Source organism: Limulus polyphemus, unplaced genomic scaffold (assembly GCF_000517525.1).
Source record: "Limulus polyphemus unplaced genomic scaffold, Limulus_polyphemus-2.1.2 Scaffold1153, whole genome shotgun sequence".
Classification (NCBI taxonomy): domain Eukaryota; kingdom Metazoa; phylum Arthropoda; class Merostomata; order Xiphosura; family Limulidae; genus Limulus; species Limulus polyphemus.
In genome coordinates, this window is record NW_013666763.1 from 293,715 (window position 1) to 311,235 (window position 17,521).

Genomic DNA, 17,521 nt, shown 5'->3' on the forward strand with positions numbered 1-17,521 from the left:
AAAGCTACTTAGAATAAACGAATGTAGTTTCATGTTACAATTTGAAGTCATTCTAGAAAGAAAAAAAGGTAATTTAGGTTTATTTCGATTTTTTTTCTGGTGGTTATGAGGTTGATCGATTTGACTGATCTCGTTTTGAGATAGGGTAGAAAAAATAACAGATAAACTATAATGTTTTACTGAAAATAAAGTTTAAAATGCATTTAGGAGGTTTTAGGAATTACACAAAGGTAATTTGAGATTTTTGAGATGTGGAAAAGTATTTTTAATTTTAACATGAAAATCACTTTGCACATGAGCTATTCAAAACAAATACTCAATATATTAATGGACAAATCTTTATTGTATTTAAAATACTTCACTAAAAATATGATTTTTTTTGTATGAGAAAGACTTGTAATATCTACTGAAAGACTGCCAAATTTTGAGAAGATATTCACACTATATTTAGAGTTATAAGTATTAAATCTATAAAGACTTTAAATGAATACAAAAAAGTCACGAGGTTGGTCAAATCGACCGAACCTGTATTGAGAGAGTTAATATGCCCATACCAGACCGTACTAACCCATAGACTTACATGGGTAAAGCAGAAGGGGATAGCTGTCCATTCCTGCCTTCCCCTTGATTAAATAAATCAGGAGCAGTCTGCTTTTCAAAATAGGGATTTTGTGGTCACCCTATTGCACTATCTCCAGTGTTGGCATTCCTTTGGATTCTTAACCATGTTTTGTCCCCCCTATGTTCTTCTAGTGGAGTATATGAGTCCTTGACACTTTCCAGTTATGAGCCACTGGGGTGGTGGACCATGGAGGAGTCCTCCTGAATGTGATCTTTTCACTTCAGTAGAGGGTAAGGTGGTGGTGGTGTTCTGCCAGTATAGATGGTATTTGATCCTCACATCATGTTCTCCACCTCAGTGTGGTGGGTTCTAGAGGTTGATGTTATGCCCAGCTACTGTGCAGTTCTATCCAAAGGGTGAGGTTGCATATATTTAATAAAGGCGATCCACTGCAGAGCAGTGGGACTTGGTGGTTGGCATTGCACTCCAAGTTAAGTACCTTTTACAGAGTCGATCCACTTCCATGTAGTGGGACCCAGAAGTTGATGTTGCACTCTAGCTTCTGGAGGATGAGGATGAAGTTGCTTTCGAGTAGATTTTTCACATTGCAGTTTACCCTTTATATTGGGATCCCTGATCATACAATCACCTGGATGTTGGTTCCCAGTAAGTGGTTTTGGATTAGAGCTGGACCAATCAATATAAATCCTCATGCATGTATTGGTTGTGCTTCTTTATCCACCTCATTCTAGTAGTTTTGTCTCATGATCTCCATCTCCGTACATTGGGTCACCAGTGCATGTTGTGTAAACATACTCTCTATCTTCTGTGAGGTCCTATCCAGAGAATGATGTTGCTTGGGATGATGGTTATCCCCCTGGTCCTCTGCCTCCAGGAGTTTTACTACCCGAGGCTGATGTCAAACAGTGCAGAAACAGTCTGATGGTGTTTGGATTTGATGTGACCTGCTACATTGGCACATTCCTTCCAACTGTCATTTGGAGGTCTGGTTTCTGGTTGACTGTTTGTTGGTTGTGGATTTGCACACATGTGTCCCATTTTTTAGAGTAGTTTGGTAAGTATATTCTTTTGTTTTGATAAACTTGAGGTGAAGATGGTGTGGACCATTCTCCTACCACGGGTTGGAAGATGTATGCGAAATGCCACTTGGTTTTGGACTGGAGTTGATGGCTACATACGATCTGATGTAGCCTAGGCATTATACAATATGGGGCACATCTTTTTTTATTGTTACCCACATTCACACCTGTGGATGGTAATCCTCCACTCAATCTTATCCGGGACTGTGCTTCTAATACTTTGTGGATTTTGGGTTCGAACCCACACAGTTTTTTTTTTTCAAATGTACTCCCACTTTCTGCATGTGTATGCAACACCTATTTCCATACTGGGTGAAGAGTATATCTGATACAGAAGTGGTACAGTCTCCCATGTGTGTTCCTCTCTCAATGAGGGTTACACTTCAATTGTGTTCTTCGGACACTTTTGAAGGATTTTTCTCTATATCCCTCACACTGGTCCCTCCACCTATTCAAAGTGGGAGGTAAGATACTCTATTGTAAGTTATTATGTTCCTACAATGAAATATATTTCCGATAGGTGCTTACCTCCTATCACAGTTCCTACCTTTGCTCCCCACTTAAAACTGGTGCTTCCTTTCTGCTTAATCTCCAAGTGATAATTCGGTAGAATTGAATAGAGGGAGTCACATGCATCAGGAGGGTGTGTCATGCTCCTATTGGTGGATGGTTGTCACATTATTTACACGTGAAGACGCTGTGAACCACATATATTTTTGTATATAGAGGACAGCACTATACTTTTGAGCGGAGGTAAGTACCTATCAGAAATATATTTTCAGTGTAGGAAAATAACTTTTATGTATATTTTAAAGAAGCTTGCTTTATTAAATATATATAATATAAAAAGTAATGGTAAATTACAAGTACTGATTTAAGTTACTTGCATCTGTTTATATATATTGTCATTATTATATATATATATTTGTTTTTCTTTTTTCTGACCAGTTTTTGGTTTAGATACTGTGTCCACGTCTGAGCTATGGGGCTATCCAGCTACAACTGATGATGTGACAAACTCGACTGTTGCCTTGGACTCTATTCAGCCATCAATCTTTCTTGACTTTAGTCTTCCATCTTCTGCTGGACCTGCTGTTGTCATCCCGAAATATAACAACTTTCCAATCCGTAAAGAATATACTGATGATATAAGTAAAGCAATTGTGCCTCTGGAAACAATTGGAGTCAAAGAACTAGAGGGTGTGTGATATATGTAACACATTACTGACATTATTAGTGTTAAATTCCTAGAGAGATTAGTGTGATATCTGGAACGTTTTAATACTAGATAAATTTCAACCCTTTTGATGCATAATTGCATTTGGGCTGGTTCCTGAAAAGTGTTGATTATCCACCAAAAAATAAAAATTAGGAATTTGATCTTCTCTAGTCCTTTTTCAATATGAAAAGGAGATGATAAATTTTCTATATCTGGCACAACAATTCCCTGGTGTACACATGAAAGCTGAACAAAAAATACAAGTGACAAATGATGAATACTGACTTGTACATTCATTTTATTACCTCTTAACAAAATTTTTGGCTTACATTAGTATATCAGATGATCGATACTAGAATACTGAATATATATATATATATATATAAGGTATAACATATCAATAAAATTATCCCCCAAATCATGGAGCTATTTACCGTGTGAGCTGACAGCTGAGTATATGTAAACATTTCCACTAGTTGTGGTGTTGCTCACAGGTGCCAGTACCCTGGCGATGTGGCATGGCTTTCAAGGATGGGTGGGTATTCGTGCTTCTCTGTCACAGTGGAAAGAAAGGTTTTTTTGTGAAGCTGTGGAGGTAAATTTGCTTTTCGCAGTGGAAGGAAAAGTTTTTGAAGCCGTGGGGTAAATCTGCTTGTTGCATCAAATGGCTATAAATTTCAAAGTGGATAGATCCACTTGTTGCATCATAATGGTTAATGATAGCATTAATAAATTTTTAAAGAAGTACTAATTCAAACTTACCTAAACAGTGATGTTTTAAAACTGCTCAAAAAATAAGATTACTATATTTTATTCTACAGGTGTGGTTGCTAAACGGCAAAAACATCCTCTCAGTTTCCCAAAAGCTTCAGCAGTTACAATTTATGCCATCTATCCAACAATTGGGCAACTTCTTCCCTCGGCATATGACAATTCTGTCAGGTATGTTTGGTAACTAATTTCTGAGACTTTGTGTGTGTTTCAATTTGTGACAATTTCCTTGATCTTCATTTTGTAGTTAAGATTTTATTATTTATACATTGTAATTATCTTTCAGTTATACTGCTGTAAATGCAATGCTTTGTTTAGTGGGTTCTGTCTTTTGAATATTGTACATGGGTGGTGATTTGAGCTTGAGCTTCTAGCATTTCTAACAGATCAGTGTAGTCTTGTGTTCTTTCATATTTCAGTTATGTTATCAATGTTAAAAGGAAACTACATTTGAAGTGTGATTTTAAGATTAATGTTATTAAATGTTATGTATTTCAAACAAGAGTGTGATGGGTAGTATTTTTATGTACTAACCCTTTTTTCACCATTTAATAGAGTAAAAACTTTAAATAGCATTTTATTTTACGTCAAATTTGTTTCTAAGTTGTATGTTAATTATCAAAAGATGTTGATTTATCATATTTATAGTTTATATAATATATAATGTTAAGTTTATGTACTATAATACACAATTTAAATCTGTGTATGTAACAATTTATAGAAAATATATCTAAGTATGTTTAACTTTATTAGCATTAACATGTGTTTGGAAATTTAGTTTGATAATATTTAGAATCTAGATCTTACATTCTCGAGGAATATTGTTAGTAGTCTCATTTCACCTCTTCTGTTTTAATTTCATCTGGCACATGTCAATATGATGATTGTATTGTTGTTCATTCCACAGACAGCGTTTTGGGATTTCTCTGTCTGTGAACTCTCCTGTCTTCACACTGTCTGTGCTTCCAGTGAACAAAAGCACCCTTTTGGGACTGAACATTGATCCTGAGATTCGGCTCAGGTTCCGAGTACTAAACTCTGAAGGCTACACCAGTCCACAGTGTGCATTCTGGGATTTTAGTGCTGGGTGTGTATCTTAAAGTGTCTTTCTTCATGTTATATGTGTTATTAATGCTTAGTTTGTTACATGTTAGTTTTTAAAAAGGTCTAATGTTAGGTCATAGAATAAAATTATAAGTTTATTTATTGATAATATTAAGTGCAGTAAAGTTAGCCCTAACTAAACTAAAGCACAAAAGGTACAGAAGTTATAGTGTTAGTTTATCTCTTTATCAAATATAGCCATACTTAATAAAGGATTAATTAAGACAAGTGGACTTCTACTTTTCAGTGTCTGCAATTAGAATTATTTTGTATTATTATAGAAATCGTGTATTTAAAGAAGTAGTGTTGCAATAAAGATACTGATTTGACTGCAAATGTTTTGCAGATCTCTGCTAATTTTAAAATAATGTCCTGGTCAGTTATATGTGTGATTGTTGAGTGATTTTGAGAGTTTGAGATGCTGTCATTACCAATCTTATGTTATATATATATATCTGCGACTGATGAATGATTTGGAGATTTTGTGATGCTATTATACCATGTTTTCTATGTGTGTGAATCATGAGTGACTTGGAGAGTTTTAGATGCTATAATACCATTCTGTTTTTGTGTGTGAATGATGGGTGACTTTGAGAATTTGAGTTGCTGTTATACCATGTTTTTATGTATGAATGATGAGTAACTTGGAAAGTTTGATATGCTATTATACCATGTTTTCTATGTTTGTGAATCATGAGTGACTTTGAGAATTTGAGTTGCTGTTATACCATGTTCTTATGTATGAATGATGAGTAACTTGGAAAGTTTGATATGCTATTATACCATGTTTTCTATGTTTGTGAATCATGAGTGACTTTGAGAATTTGAGTTGCTGTTATACCATGTTCTTATGTATGAATGATGAGTTACTTGGAAAGTTTGAGATGCTGTTATAACAATTTAATATTGTTTATGCATGTGAGTGATAAAATATTGTCTATTTGTGTTAGTGATGAATGGCTTGAAAATTTGTCAGTTAATGTTACTATGTCTTTGTGAACATATTAATGTTTTTGTTTTTATGAATGGATTAATTTTGTTTACCTAGAAATGAAATAATCTGTGTGTGTGTGAATAAAATATTATTGATTGTGTGAATGAAATAACCTGATCTGTGTGTGTGAATAAAATATTATTGATTGTGTGAATGAAATAATCTTATCTGTGTGTGTGTGAATGAAATAATCTTATTTGTGTGTGTGAATGGAATATTCTTGCCTGCATGTGTGAATGGAGTCTTCATGAATGTGAAAGTCATCCCATTGTATGATGGTTTTTGATTTTTTATAAACAGAGGACAAGGCCATTGGTCAACTAAAGGTTGTCGGTTACAAAATGAAGACTCACTCACCTGGCAGTCCAAGCAACCATATGTCAACTGTTCCTGTAATCATCTTACATCATTTGGTGTTTTGATGGATATCACAGACAAAGAGGTAACATGGTTTCTTTTTTTTACCTTATTGCTGATGTTCAAGAACACTTGTTTAAGTTTCAAGCTTTTTGTGATTTGCTGGATTGCTGTTTTTCCACCTTAAAATATCAAGCTTGATTTTTATTTTACAAATTTTTTATTTTGGTTTCCAAGCTGTATTTTATTGCTGGTTCAGAACATAGTATCTTACTATGAACTGTAAACATTACAATATTCTGGAAGTAGAATTATTGCTTAATTTGAGAAAAGCATTGTTGACTACTGTGATTTGTAATGAAGTTTTGTTTTGGTTGAATTCCACAAATTATTGTTTAAATTAGTTATACAAATTGCAGATAATACCATATTTCATTTATAATAGCTTATTATTAAGTTATAATGGAGATGTTTCTTATAACAGTTGTTTTTTGAATGGAACCACTGCTTTTATCATAACCTGTTGTCATAGGCATAGGGGTTTGATTTTGACTGGGGGGGGGGGGGGCAAGCAAGTCTTGCCCAAAAATATAAAATCGACCTTAAAATCATGTACTGTAAGATTTAAAGTAGCTTGAAAAAAAAAAAGTTGCAATAACTTCCATGCAGAACTGTATGGCGCTAAAAGGGTAAAAAGGTGAAAGTGAAAATGTCGTGTGGGTAATATATTTTCTGAAAAGGTATAATCAGTTTGCAAATATAAAAGTTATAAATATGAATGGAGCTTTTGCCTGAATATTTTGGGTGATTTTTTGCCCAAAAAAGTATTTGGGCCAGAATTTTGCGGGAAATTGCCCCCTTGACTCCACACCTCCTATGCCTGTTGTACACGCATTTAAGGTTTGTCATAGAGTTTATTTTAAACACCAGTTTATTTACCTTAAGAATAAATTATTCTTAAGTTATAATTCATTCTTAAAATTCATTACAGTGTTTTGTATTTTACAGTATTTTGCAGAGGAATCAGTGGCTCAAGATGTCATCTCCTACATTGGAATGATCTTGTCTCTTCTACTGCTGCTGGCAGCTTTTATTGTGTTCTGTATGTTGCGAGGACTTCAAACAAACAGTAACACTATTCATAAGAACTTGGTGGCCTGTGTTTTCATTGCTGAGTTAATTTTCCTTCTGGCTTTAAAAATGAGAAGCACTTTAGTCAAAGAGGAGGTAGGCTGTTGTCTTATGTCTGAGGATATTGGCTTACATAGATCTCATTATATAGTTTTAATTATATTGATTAATTTGACTTTATTGAAGATCACTTTTATGGAAATGTATTGAATGATATTTAACAATTTATTCTTCACAGTTTCCCTGCAAAGTGGTAGCCATCCTCCTTCACTATTTCTTTCTGTGTGTTTTTTCTTGGATGTTTGTTGAGGCCATTCATATCTATCGAATGTTGACTGAGATGAGAGATATCAACCATGGACAGATGCGGTTTTATTATTCTGTTGGATATGGTTAGTTTTTTTTGCTGAAAAGATATTCAGTTAAGCATTATTACTCTGTTGATTACTTTAATTTATTTACTGCAGAGAAGCCATTTAGTAAAGGTAATTAATTAATTTGCTATTTATAATATATGATTTACTAATCCAGGGAGATTTCACTTCAAATATATTTTGTGCTTTAAATTATGAGAATATTATTATTATTTTGTTGACTAAAAATGAAAACTCTCATGTTAACAAATATCAAAATGTCTGTAATCATATGTCTATAGAAACCTTCCATGTAAGAAAACAAGGAAAATTCTTCTTTACTCAAATGTTTTAGTAGCCTGTCATGTAAACAAAAGTTAAAATTCTTTTTTTTTACTCTCATCTGTATAAACCTGCCATGTAAACAAAAGTCAAAATTATTTTTCACTCTCATATCTGTAGAAACAAAAGCCCAAACTCTCATTTACTCAGATGTGTATAGTAAACTGCCATGTAAAAAAATTAAGTCAAAACTCTATTTAGGTGTGTATAGCAACCTTCCATGTAAACAAATGTCAAACTCTACTTCACTTGCATATTTATAGTAATATGCCATTTAAACAAAAGTAAAAACACTGTTTTACTTACATGTCTTTAGAAATCCACCACCATGTAAACCAAAGTAAAAATTATGGTTAAAAAAATTATAATTTTTTCCACATATCTTACTGTTATATTTAGTTTCATTATTATTTGCGTATACAGGTGGACCAGCTATTGTTGTTGGCCTAGCTGTTGGGGTTCGAGCAGATCAGTATGGGAACTATTTTTTGTGAGTAGGTTTTATTTAGAAACAGTGATTTGTTACAATTATTAAGTACATTGTGCAAATTTGTTAGAAAAACAGCCTTTCTCTTTTTATAAATATACTTTGAATCAAGCATTTGCTCTACCTTAAGACAAAAAATTGTACATTTGACCTTCAGATTATTATGGATATGCTAAGAATTTGACAGTTTATAAGAGAAAAGCTTTCATTTGTAATGGATATAGATGTTTTAATCCCTAAAGCCTTAAAACACCAAATATTTATAGTATTAAAAAATAAACTTGATCTTCAACAGATTATTAGTTAATAAAAATGTTTGTTATAGAAATCATCAAAGAAAATGTTAGTTTTTTGTGGCAACACCTGGTATTGATATTGACTTTAAGTAGGAATCTTAATTACTTAAATATTTTAGATAATTTTAAAGTCCAATTTTTAGATTTTTTTTTTTTTGTGCATTGACATTTCAGACATTTATTGAGATATGTTTCATTTTGGACATGCTGTTTTTATTCATAGAACCTAAACAGTTGTAAAATATAATTAGATTGTATTTCAAGATGTCTAACTTATCAATATTAAAATCAGAGCATTTTTCTTTGTACTATCCATTAATTTTATTATTTTAAATGTAATTTTCCATACAGCTGCTGGTTGTCTGTTTATGAGAATGTTGTCTGGAGTCTAGTTGGACCTGTGTGTTGCATTGTTATAGTAAGTGTATTACAATTTTTATTAGCCTGCTTATTTTTATTTTTCTCTAAATATTATATCACATGAGTTCGCTTTATGGAAAACATTTAAAGTCGTACCACTATCTGGTTTAATTTCTTAAGTGGTAACTTTTCTAGTAAAGGTAATGTTTGAAACTTTAAGCTGTAACTTATTACTTATCAGAAATACATTTATCCAATCTTCTTGTGATAGTATGTTTATCCACTAGTCAATAGAGGCAGCACACAACTTTTTAAAGAAAATTTTATAATTTTTGACTAAAATCTATAGTTAGTATTTTTATGCTTTGTAGTTAATTCACTAATATGGTTTGGAAATAGAGAAAAAAAAATATTTGTTTTTCTAATGAAGACTTGTTTTACATTTCCAATTATTAATTAAATCATTAAAGTTAATATTCAAAAATAGTTAATTTGAGTAATCATTTTAAAAGGTGTTGGTGTTTTTTGTCACACCCAAATACCTTTCCATGTCTTAAAGGCATATAGGGCTGAAACTTAACTACAGATTCTCATGGCACAAGTGGATGAGAGTGATAACTCGTGCTTCCTGGATGGGATGTTAATTCTTCACAGGTTAACCTCCAGCTATTAGCTGGTACCCATTTGTACAGTTAGGATAGACTGAAGTAAATTTTGGTTAAAGTGTTTTATGCAAGGATGAGCTTTGAACTTACATCCTTTTGATTACTTGTCAAGAGCACTAACCATGCTGCCTCAAACTTATGACAGTTTTGCTAAATATTACTATATTACATCCTATCGCTGTACAGCAATTTTACTGACAAATATCAAATCTGGCCAACTTAAATCCGTATTTGCTTTGTATATATATATTACTACATACTTGAAATTTGATTATTTATACATTTGTCTTCATCTTCAATACCTTACTATCTATTTGAGATTTAATTAACTTATCCCTCTAGTCTTATGAGTTGTTTATATTTTTCTTTTTTTCATACAGTTGAATCTTGCTGTGTTTGCTTTAGCCATTAGAGCCAGTGTCCACATAAAAGACACAGTTACAGACTTTGGGAACTTACGGTAAATTTTTCTTTAATCTGATTTGATTGAAATTTTATTTATTCTTAGATTAAAAGTATTTCTTAATGTGAAATAATTATTTAGTACAAAAAAACTAGTGCAGAAAAACAAGGACATCAGTAGATTAGTAGGTATGTAACTCATATAGAATGTTGTCTCTGTTTTTCTTTTTCAAATACTGTCTTATCTCCACACAAAGCTATCTCAATCCTTATTTGCCATCTAAGCAATGCTAAAAATATTTTTTTGCTGCCAGTGCATCAGTCTTTATACTCCATCAGTTTTGAGCCATTTCTGAACATGTACAAATCATGTGAGTACTCTCCACCAATAGTATTGCACCATCTATACTGGTGCACTTAACTCCCTCTGCTATTCCCGCTCAATCCTCACTTTCTTGATTGGCACACCATTATTCAGATGTGTTTTTTTGACATGTGGCTACATTTATGAACGTGCTTCTTTGTCATTTAAATCTTTTTTTAACAGTTTTCTTTTACTGTGTTTGCATTTACTCATTTTGACAATTTCTTTTTGCATTTATTTCTTGTTACTGAATTACAAGAAATCATAGTATGAATTTGCGATTAATGTAAGTGACGACTTCCCAGGAATGGGGTTAGACTATTGGCTGACGAGCTACAGGTTTTAATTTGCAGGGAGCTTGATTCATATATTTGGCTGGCAATTTCCTCTTCTTTTCATGTGACAATGTTTCTGAGGAAGAATATAAACAATGAGTGGACACTTTGAACTCTCTTTTTTTGGCACCTTTCACCTGTTGCTGTGCCACCACGTCATTCTCTTTGGTGAAGAATTGTTCTTCTTCCCAGAGGATCTGTGATTTTTCAACTTATACATCTGGTTGATATACCCATGGTGGTTCAGATGCTCTTTGTGTGGCTTTGCACTTATTTACACATGGGAGAATTATGCATTTCATGTCATCAGGTGCTCTGACTTTGGTAAGTTAGATATTTGTGTCATTTGTTGTCTAAGTTAATTTAGATAAATTTTAAGTAAGATATTGATTATTACTTTATATTTTTAGTAAATTTAATCATTTTGCACATTCATTAATATTACATACTTTGTAGTCTCTGCAAATTTCATGGTTTTGTTAGTTCATTATTAATAAGTACTTTACCTAGGTATGTTTAGATTGTGTAAGTTACATATCATTACTGCTAGTAACATCTAATTCATTGTCCTATTTGAGTAATGTTTTTTTCTCGTCATAAGTGTAGGACTTAATTGTCTTTTATCATCTAGGTTTATCATCATCATGTGCTGTCTTCCTCAGAAAGGTTGGCTGTCACAATCCTCCAATTCTATTTGTTCTGTGTTTCTCTCTCCAGGTCTTCATATTTTGATATCTCAGTCCACTCTTTAATATTTGTTACCCACTCTGTTCTTGGTCTTCCCTTGTATCTTTTCCCTTCTATTTGACCCTCTAGTAGGACTTGCTGGATGTTGTCTCATCTCATCATATGGCCAAAATATGCTACTTTTATTTTCTTAATGATTGGTACAACATATCTTTTCACATTCACCATACTGAGAACTTCTTCATTTGTTACCTTTTCTATCCAGGATCATCTTTCTGTACACCCACATCTCAAATGCTTCCAGTTTGTTAATAAATGCTTGTGTCAAGGTCCATGTTTCACAGCCATATAACAGAGTTGACCATACTCTTATCCGAATATGGATTATCACCAGAAATACAAATTAAAAGAGTAGTATGCCACAGATGTGTCCTTTCCCCATGTCTATTTAATTTGTACACAGAAAACATCTTTCATAGCATTGAGAGTAATAAAGGCATTAAGATTGGTGGCATAGGTGATAAACAATTTAAGATATGCTGATGACACTGTACTGATGGCTGAAACAGAACAAGACTTACAAGATATTTTGAATGGTGTAAATAACACAGACCATAACAGGTGATGGAAAATGTGAAGCTGAAATAGTGAAGAGGATTGAGGTAACAAGAGGTGCCTTTAATAGTATGAAAACAAGTCTGACATCAAAGAGTTCCTTACGAATGCTTTTTTGGTTCCAATACAAATTTCATATCAGCTGCAGAACTTTGCCATCTACAACTAGGCTTTTAAAGCATTCTATCAAATTTTCATGGTTGACCCTGTCGAAAGCTTTTTCATAATCAATGAAACACACATATACATCTTTCTGCTATTGTTTTTACATTGAATATTTGTTCCTTTTCCTGTCATAAATCCACTTTGCGCTTCATTTATTTCATCTTCAACTGTTCGTCAGTTTCTCTGTTGTATGATCTTCAATGTGACCTTCAATATGTGACACATCAGACTTAGTGTCCTGTAATCTGAACAGTTTGTGACTTTTGCTTTCTTTGGTATTCTGACAAATATTGAAGCATTTCATATCAGATGGAATGTATCCAGAATGATAAACAAAGCTACACAACTCTGTAATTTTATTCAGTCCTGCATCGTCTTTCAACATTTGTGTAGTGATGTCATCATTTCCACTTGCTTTGCCACTTTTCATATCTTCAATAACCTTTTCTACTTCTAGCTTCATGATGGCCCTTCCTTCCTGGTTGTCAATATTAGGTGGATCTCCTCTCTTATCGTAATATAGTTTATTCACATACTCGACCCATCTATTAGTAATTTCTTCTGAATCAAACAGCATCTTACCATTTCTATTACATACACAGTTGTTTCCATTTTTAGATCTTCTTTTGTTAGTCATCTTTTTCACCTTTTCATGCAATTCTTTTGTTTTATACTCTCTGTTCAGAACTTCTATCTCTTCACATTTCTTATTCCACCAGACTTCCTTAGCCCGTTTACACTTGTTTCTGATTTCTTTATCTATTTCTTTGTGTTGTTCTGTTCCTTTGTGCCTTTTTCTGACTTCCATCATATGCAGTATTTCATCTGTCATCCATGATTTTTTCTTCACATTTTTCTTCTTTGGGAGAACTTTCTTTGCAGACTCCACCATAACTTTCTTGAGTGATATCCATTTCTGTTTAGTTATTTTGTTATCAGTACTTTGTGTGACTTCTTTGTTGTTGAGCACATCAAGTTGGTTGCATACTTCCACTGCATATCTCGTCTCGTATTCTTCTTGTTTCAGCAGGTTAATGTCTAATTGGTCATTTGCACCTCGCTTTGCTGGCTTCTTCATCTTGACCATGACTGGATTATGGTCAGAGCCTACCTGAATAGATATGTGCTTGTTTCACACTGTTTCTAAATTTCTGATTTACCAGGATGAAATCTATTTGATTCCTGTATATATCTCCAGGGCTCTTCCAGGTGTACAATCTGCATTTTGGGTGTTGAAACCATGTGTTAGTAATCATCATGTTATGCTCTTCACAAAACTGCAATAATTGTCTTCGTCTGTCATTTCTGCTACCAAGGCCATATTTTCCCACAATGTCTAGATGTTTTTCATTCCCAACCTTGGCACTGAAGTCTCCCATAATGATCACAACTTCTCAACTCTTTATATCTTCCATAGTTTGATTCAGTTCATCATAGAATATTTCCACTTTCTCATCACTGTGATCAGTTGTTGGTGCATATATCTGTATGATGTTAATATCAAAAGGCTGACCTTTTAATTTTGACATGATAACTCGTCCAGGTTGATTTAGAGGAATGTAGGTTAGATATTGTTTATTAATGTGTTTTCTAGGTACTTTTCGTTGGTTTGCATGTTTGTTAATATTACATAATTTGTAATTTAGATAGTTTGTCCGTTTCATATTCATAAGTTCTTTGTTAACTAGGTATGTTTAGTTAGTTTGTACCTTATTACTAGTAACAAGCATTTCATTGTTAACTATGTGCCTTATCCTAATTTTTATCAGTGTAGGACTCAGTTATATGGCCTTTGTAATATAGGTTACTTTCGATGACTGGTAACTTAGATATTTTCTAAGTAATTTTCATTGGTTAACACATTCATTATTATTACAAACTTGTGGACTGCATAAATGTTGATGGTTTGTCCGTTTAATATTTATCAGTCCTTTTTTAATTGGGTACATTTCAATAGTTTGTTACATATCATAATTACTATTAATATATATTTCATTGTTCTATCTGAATTTTTTTTTGTAAGTGCTAACTATGTGCCTTATACTAATTTTTCGTCAGTGTGGGGCTTGAAATATTTGCTTTGTTACATCACTGATGGGTTTGTTTATTTCTTGGTCATAGGGTTGAGCTGGGCGTTGGCTCCTTTTCCTACATTTGGGATCCTAGAAACCTCAATTTCTCCTCATAATTTGCAGTTGTGTTCCTTTCAACAATGCCCACTTTATCGATAATAATTTATTGCTCAAAGTCGAATTTTCTAGTTCAGGACCCTACCATTCGGAGTAACCTTTGCCTGGTCTGGTTTGCTCCTTAAGGAGTTATGAGAAATGTTCTGCCTTCTTTCAGGGTTCACATTCCTGACCTTTTTTTCCTGGAAACCTTCTATTTCCATTGCTCTGTCCCCTGTTTCACTTACTGGTTAGGTTCATTTACTCATTAGGCTGGCATATTTGGATTTATCCATAGAAAGCCACCATCTCCACACTATTCTTCTCATCAGATTCATCACATCACTATATCCTATGCACCAATTTGATATCCTTTGGAAAAGATTGTTCAGGCCAGAATGTGGACTACTTCGGGTACTTTTATTGTTCATTATCTGCATGATCTGGATCTATCTTCCTCTAGTGGATATCGTTGACCTCCAGTGGCAATTGTACACATGTCAGTATGCCTTTAACTGGGCTAATTCTGATGAATTCCTTTTTTTTATGTTTTCTTTTCAGCTTGCCTAATCATAACATCTACTTAACAGATCCCAATTGATCATGCATTTCACCTGGATGTTTTTCCTTGAGTGGACCACACTTGACAATATCACTTTATCAATTTATGAGGCAATTCCCCTGGATATTTTTACCTGGGTGGACTGTACTGCACAAAATACCTTACTCAATTTTAAGGCATTTCCCCTGGTTGTTTTTGCCCAGGTGGACCACACTAGGTAATAAAACTTCATCAATGGGTCACAATTTTAAAATCCAGTTTGAGTTTCTCCTAGATGTTTTGCCCAGGTGGACCTCAATAGACAGAATAACTTCATCAATTGACAAAAAAAAAGTAACCCTCTGGTGTTTCCCCTAGTCATTTTTGCCCAGGTGGACCTCAATAGAACAACTACCGTAATCAATTGTTATCATCAAACAATGTTCTTTTGCTTTCCTTTTTTATGTTTTGTGCCCAGATGGACTGCTCTAGACAATTTACTAGCCATCATCATGCCCTAGCCATATGTTGTTATTCCATTTTTCACACTAGTACAGTATTAGGCACAATCCTGTGTCAAATGGAATGTATGATTTTTGGATCATCAAGCACTACCATCACTTGTCCAGTGCTGTAAGTATTATTGGCACATTAAATTGTGCCTGTTTTTCTTTTCCACCCATTTCCTGGGTGAAGAGCATAACTGTTACAGAAGTAGTGTGGTATACCACTAGTGTGCTTCATTTTCATCTCATAGCACACCCTTTCATTCTAAGTGGTTGCTTTCTGCTTGGTTTGATATCTGTATGCCTAAAGTGGCCCCTACACCTTTGGAATGTGGGATTCTAGCTTTGTGTGAGAGAAGTTAAGACCATTTTGGAAGTTAACGTTTTCTTAAACTTAAAATGTAGTTCTGATACGCACTTACCTCCTCTCACACACTTCCCACTCGTCCTCCCCACTTCGGGTGTTTTTATGTTGATACCTGCCAATTCCCAAAAGTGAGGATTGAGCGGGAATAGCAGAAGGAGCTAACTGCACCAGTATAGGTGGCGCAATACTATGTACATGCTTAGAAATGACGCGAAACAGAAATGGGTATAAAGACTGATGGAAAAAACAAAAATTTTTTGACCAATGCTTAGAGGGCAAACAAGGAATGAAATATCTTTGTGTGATAGGATTTTTTTTAAATTATGTCGGGTAGTAAACTGTTATAAATGGAAATATAAAGTTAGTAAAATGTTTTCTACTTGCACATATTTTAATTTTTAAAATGATAAATGGGAAAAAGTGAAATCTTTGTTAGATTTTGTATTTTTTCAAAATTAATAAATATATTCAAGATTAAGAATGTTATTTTGCCTCATGTGATGTGAAATAGCCAAATTCATGATGATTCTTTTTTTTTATCTTACAGAACATAAAATTGTAATTACTCCTGATAACAACTAGCCAAGGCAGAATTTTTAATTCCATTTTATTGTTCATGTAAATTATTTTTGTTTTTATATTTATTTTACTTTTAGTTTGAAAATGTTTTCTGAGAATGATTTTGATTCACTTCTTATTAGTGGTTTTTTTTCTCTTATTATAGTTAATGTGTGAAGAACATCTAAATGTAAAGTTGTTAATTTTTCTAGAACCCTGCTATGGCTTGGCATCATGTTACTTCCAGTGTTGGGTGGTACCTGGGTGCTGGCATTGTTGTCTGTGAATGAGTCCTTGGAAGTGCTTCACTATGTTTTCTCATTCTTTTGTCTACTTGAAGGAGTTTACATCTTTGTAGGATACTGCTTTATAAATAGAAAGGTTAGTGCTCTCGATATTCACCTATAGAGACCTAACAGATTTTCTATCAAAGCTTATTGGGGTCAGTGAGTGCAGTGGCAGACACTGCAGATCATGCACACCTAGCTTTTACTGACCAAATGAACTTGTGTTCAGTCAGATCTGTCAACAAAAAAGTTATGCATTTTACTCTTAGTGTAATAATACATAAGCTTGAATGTCAGTTGGATAAAGAGCTTCAAGGTGTGTCATGTAAACCACCTGCTGGTGTAAATAGACAGTAACTGCCATGATTGATACAAGGAAATCTACTGGGATGAATAAGATCATCAAAAAGTTGAAACTAAATTAGTAATTTTTGTTCTTTGGTTGTGTATTTTCCTTTTCAAAACAGCAAATTTGTTATTGTAGAATGAGAGATTAACATGTTACTGTATACAAATATGTTTTTTTTTTGCATGTCTTATTAAAAATTTTAAAGATTAAAATCTTGTACAATAATATTGTTATTTAAAAGGGCCTTCTACATATCTCTTTACATTCACTAGGTACGTTGGTGGTAATTAGACAATTCATTTCATATTTTGTTTAGTGTTGTATTTGTTTCCTCAAACTACCTGTTTTAGATTATTGTTTTTTAAAATGTTTTCACCTGTAGCAGAAATATTGTTGTGATGTTTGTAGGTACGTCAACACCTGTATTGTACATGGG

At 33.4% G+C, this 17,521-nt stretch overlaps 1 protein-coding gene across 1 annotated transcript in view; it reads left to right on the forward strand.

The window, feature by feature from the left end:
* LOC106462376 (protocadherin-like wing polarity protein stan) overlaps window positions 1-17,521 on the forward strand; it is a 210,089-nt gene that overhangs the window by 184,162 nt on the left and 8,406 nt on the right. The window contains exons 21-31 of the mRNA XM_022389630.1: window positions 2,611-2,862; window positions 3,703-3,823; window positions 4,560-4,739; window positions 6,051-6,192; window positions 7,116-7,334; window positions 7,477-7,630; window positions 8,357-8,423; window positions 9,068-9,134; window positions 10,122-10,201; window positions 16,662-16,830; window positions 17,494-17,514. Coding sequence (XP_022245338.1) covers window positions 2,611-2,862; window positions 3,703-3,823; window positions 4,560-4,739; window positions 6,051-6,192; window positions 7,116-7,334; window positions 7,477-7,630; window positions 8,357-8,423; window positions 9,068-9,134; window positions 10,122-10,201; window positions 16,662-16,830; window positions 17,494-17,514 — 1,472 coding nt within the window. The remainder of the gene's footprint in view (window positions 1-2,610; window positions 2,863-3,702; window positions 3,824-4,559; window positions 4,740-6,050; window positions 6,193-7,115; window positions 7,335-7,476; window positions 7,631-8,356; window positions 8,424-9,067; window positions 9,135-10,121; window positions 10,202-16,661; window positions 16,831-17,493; window positions 17,515-17,521) is intronic.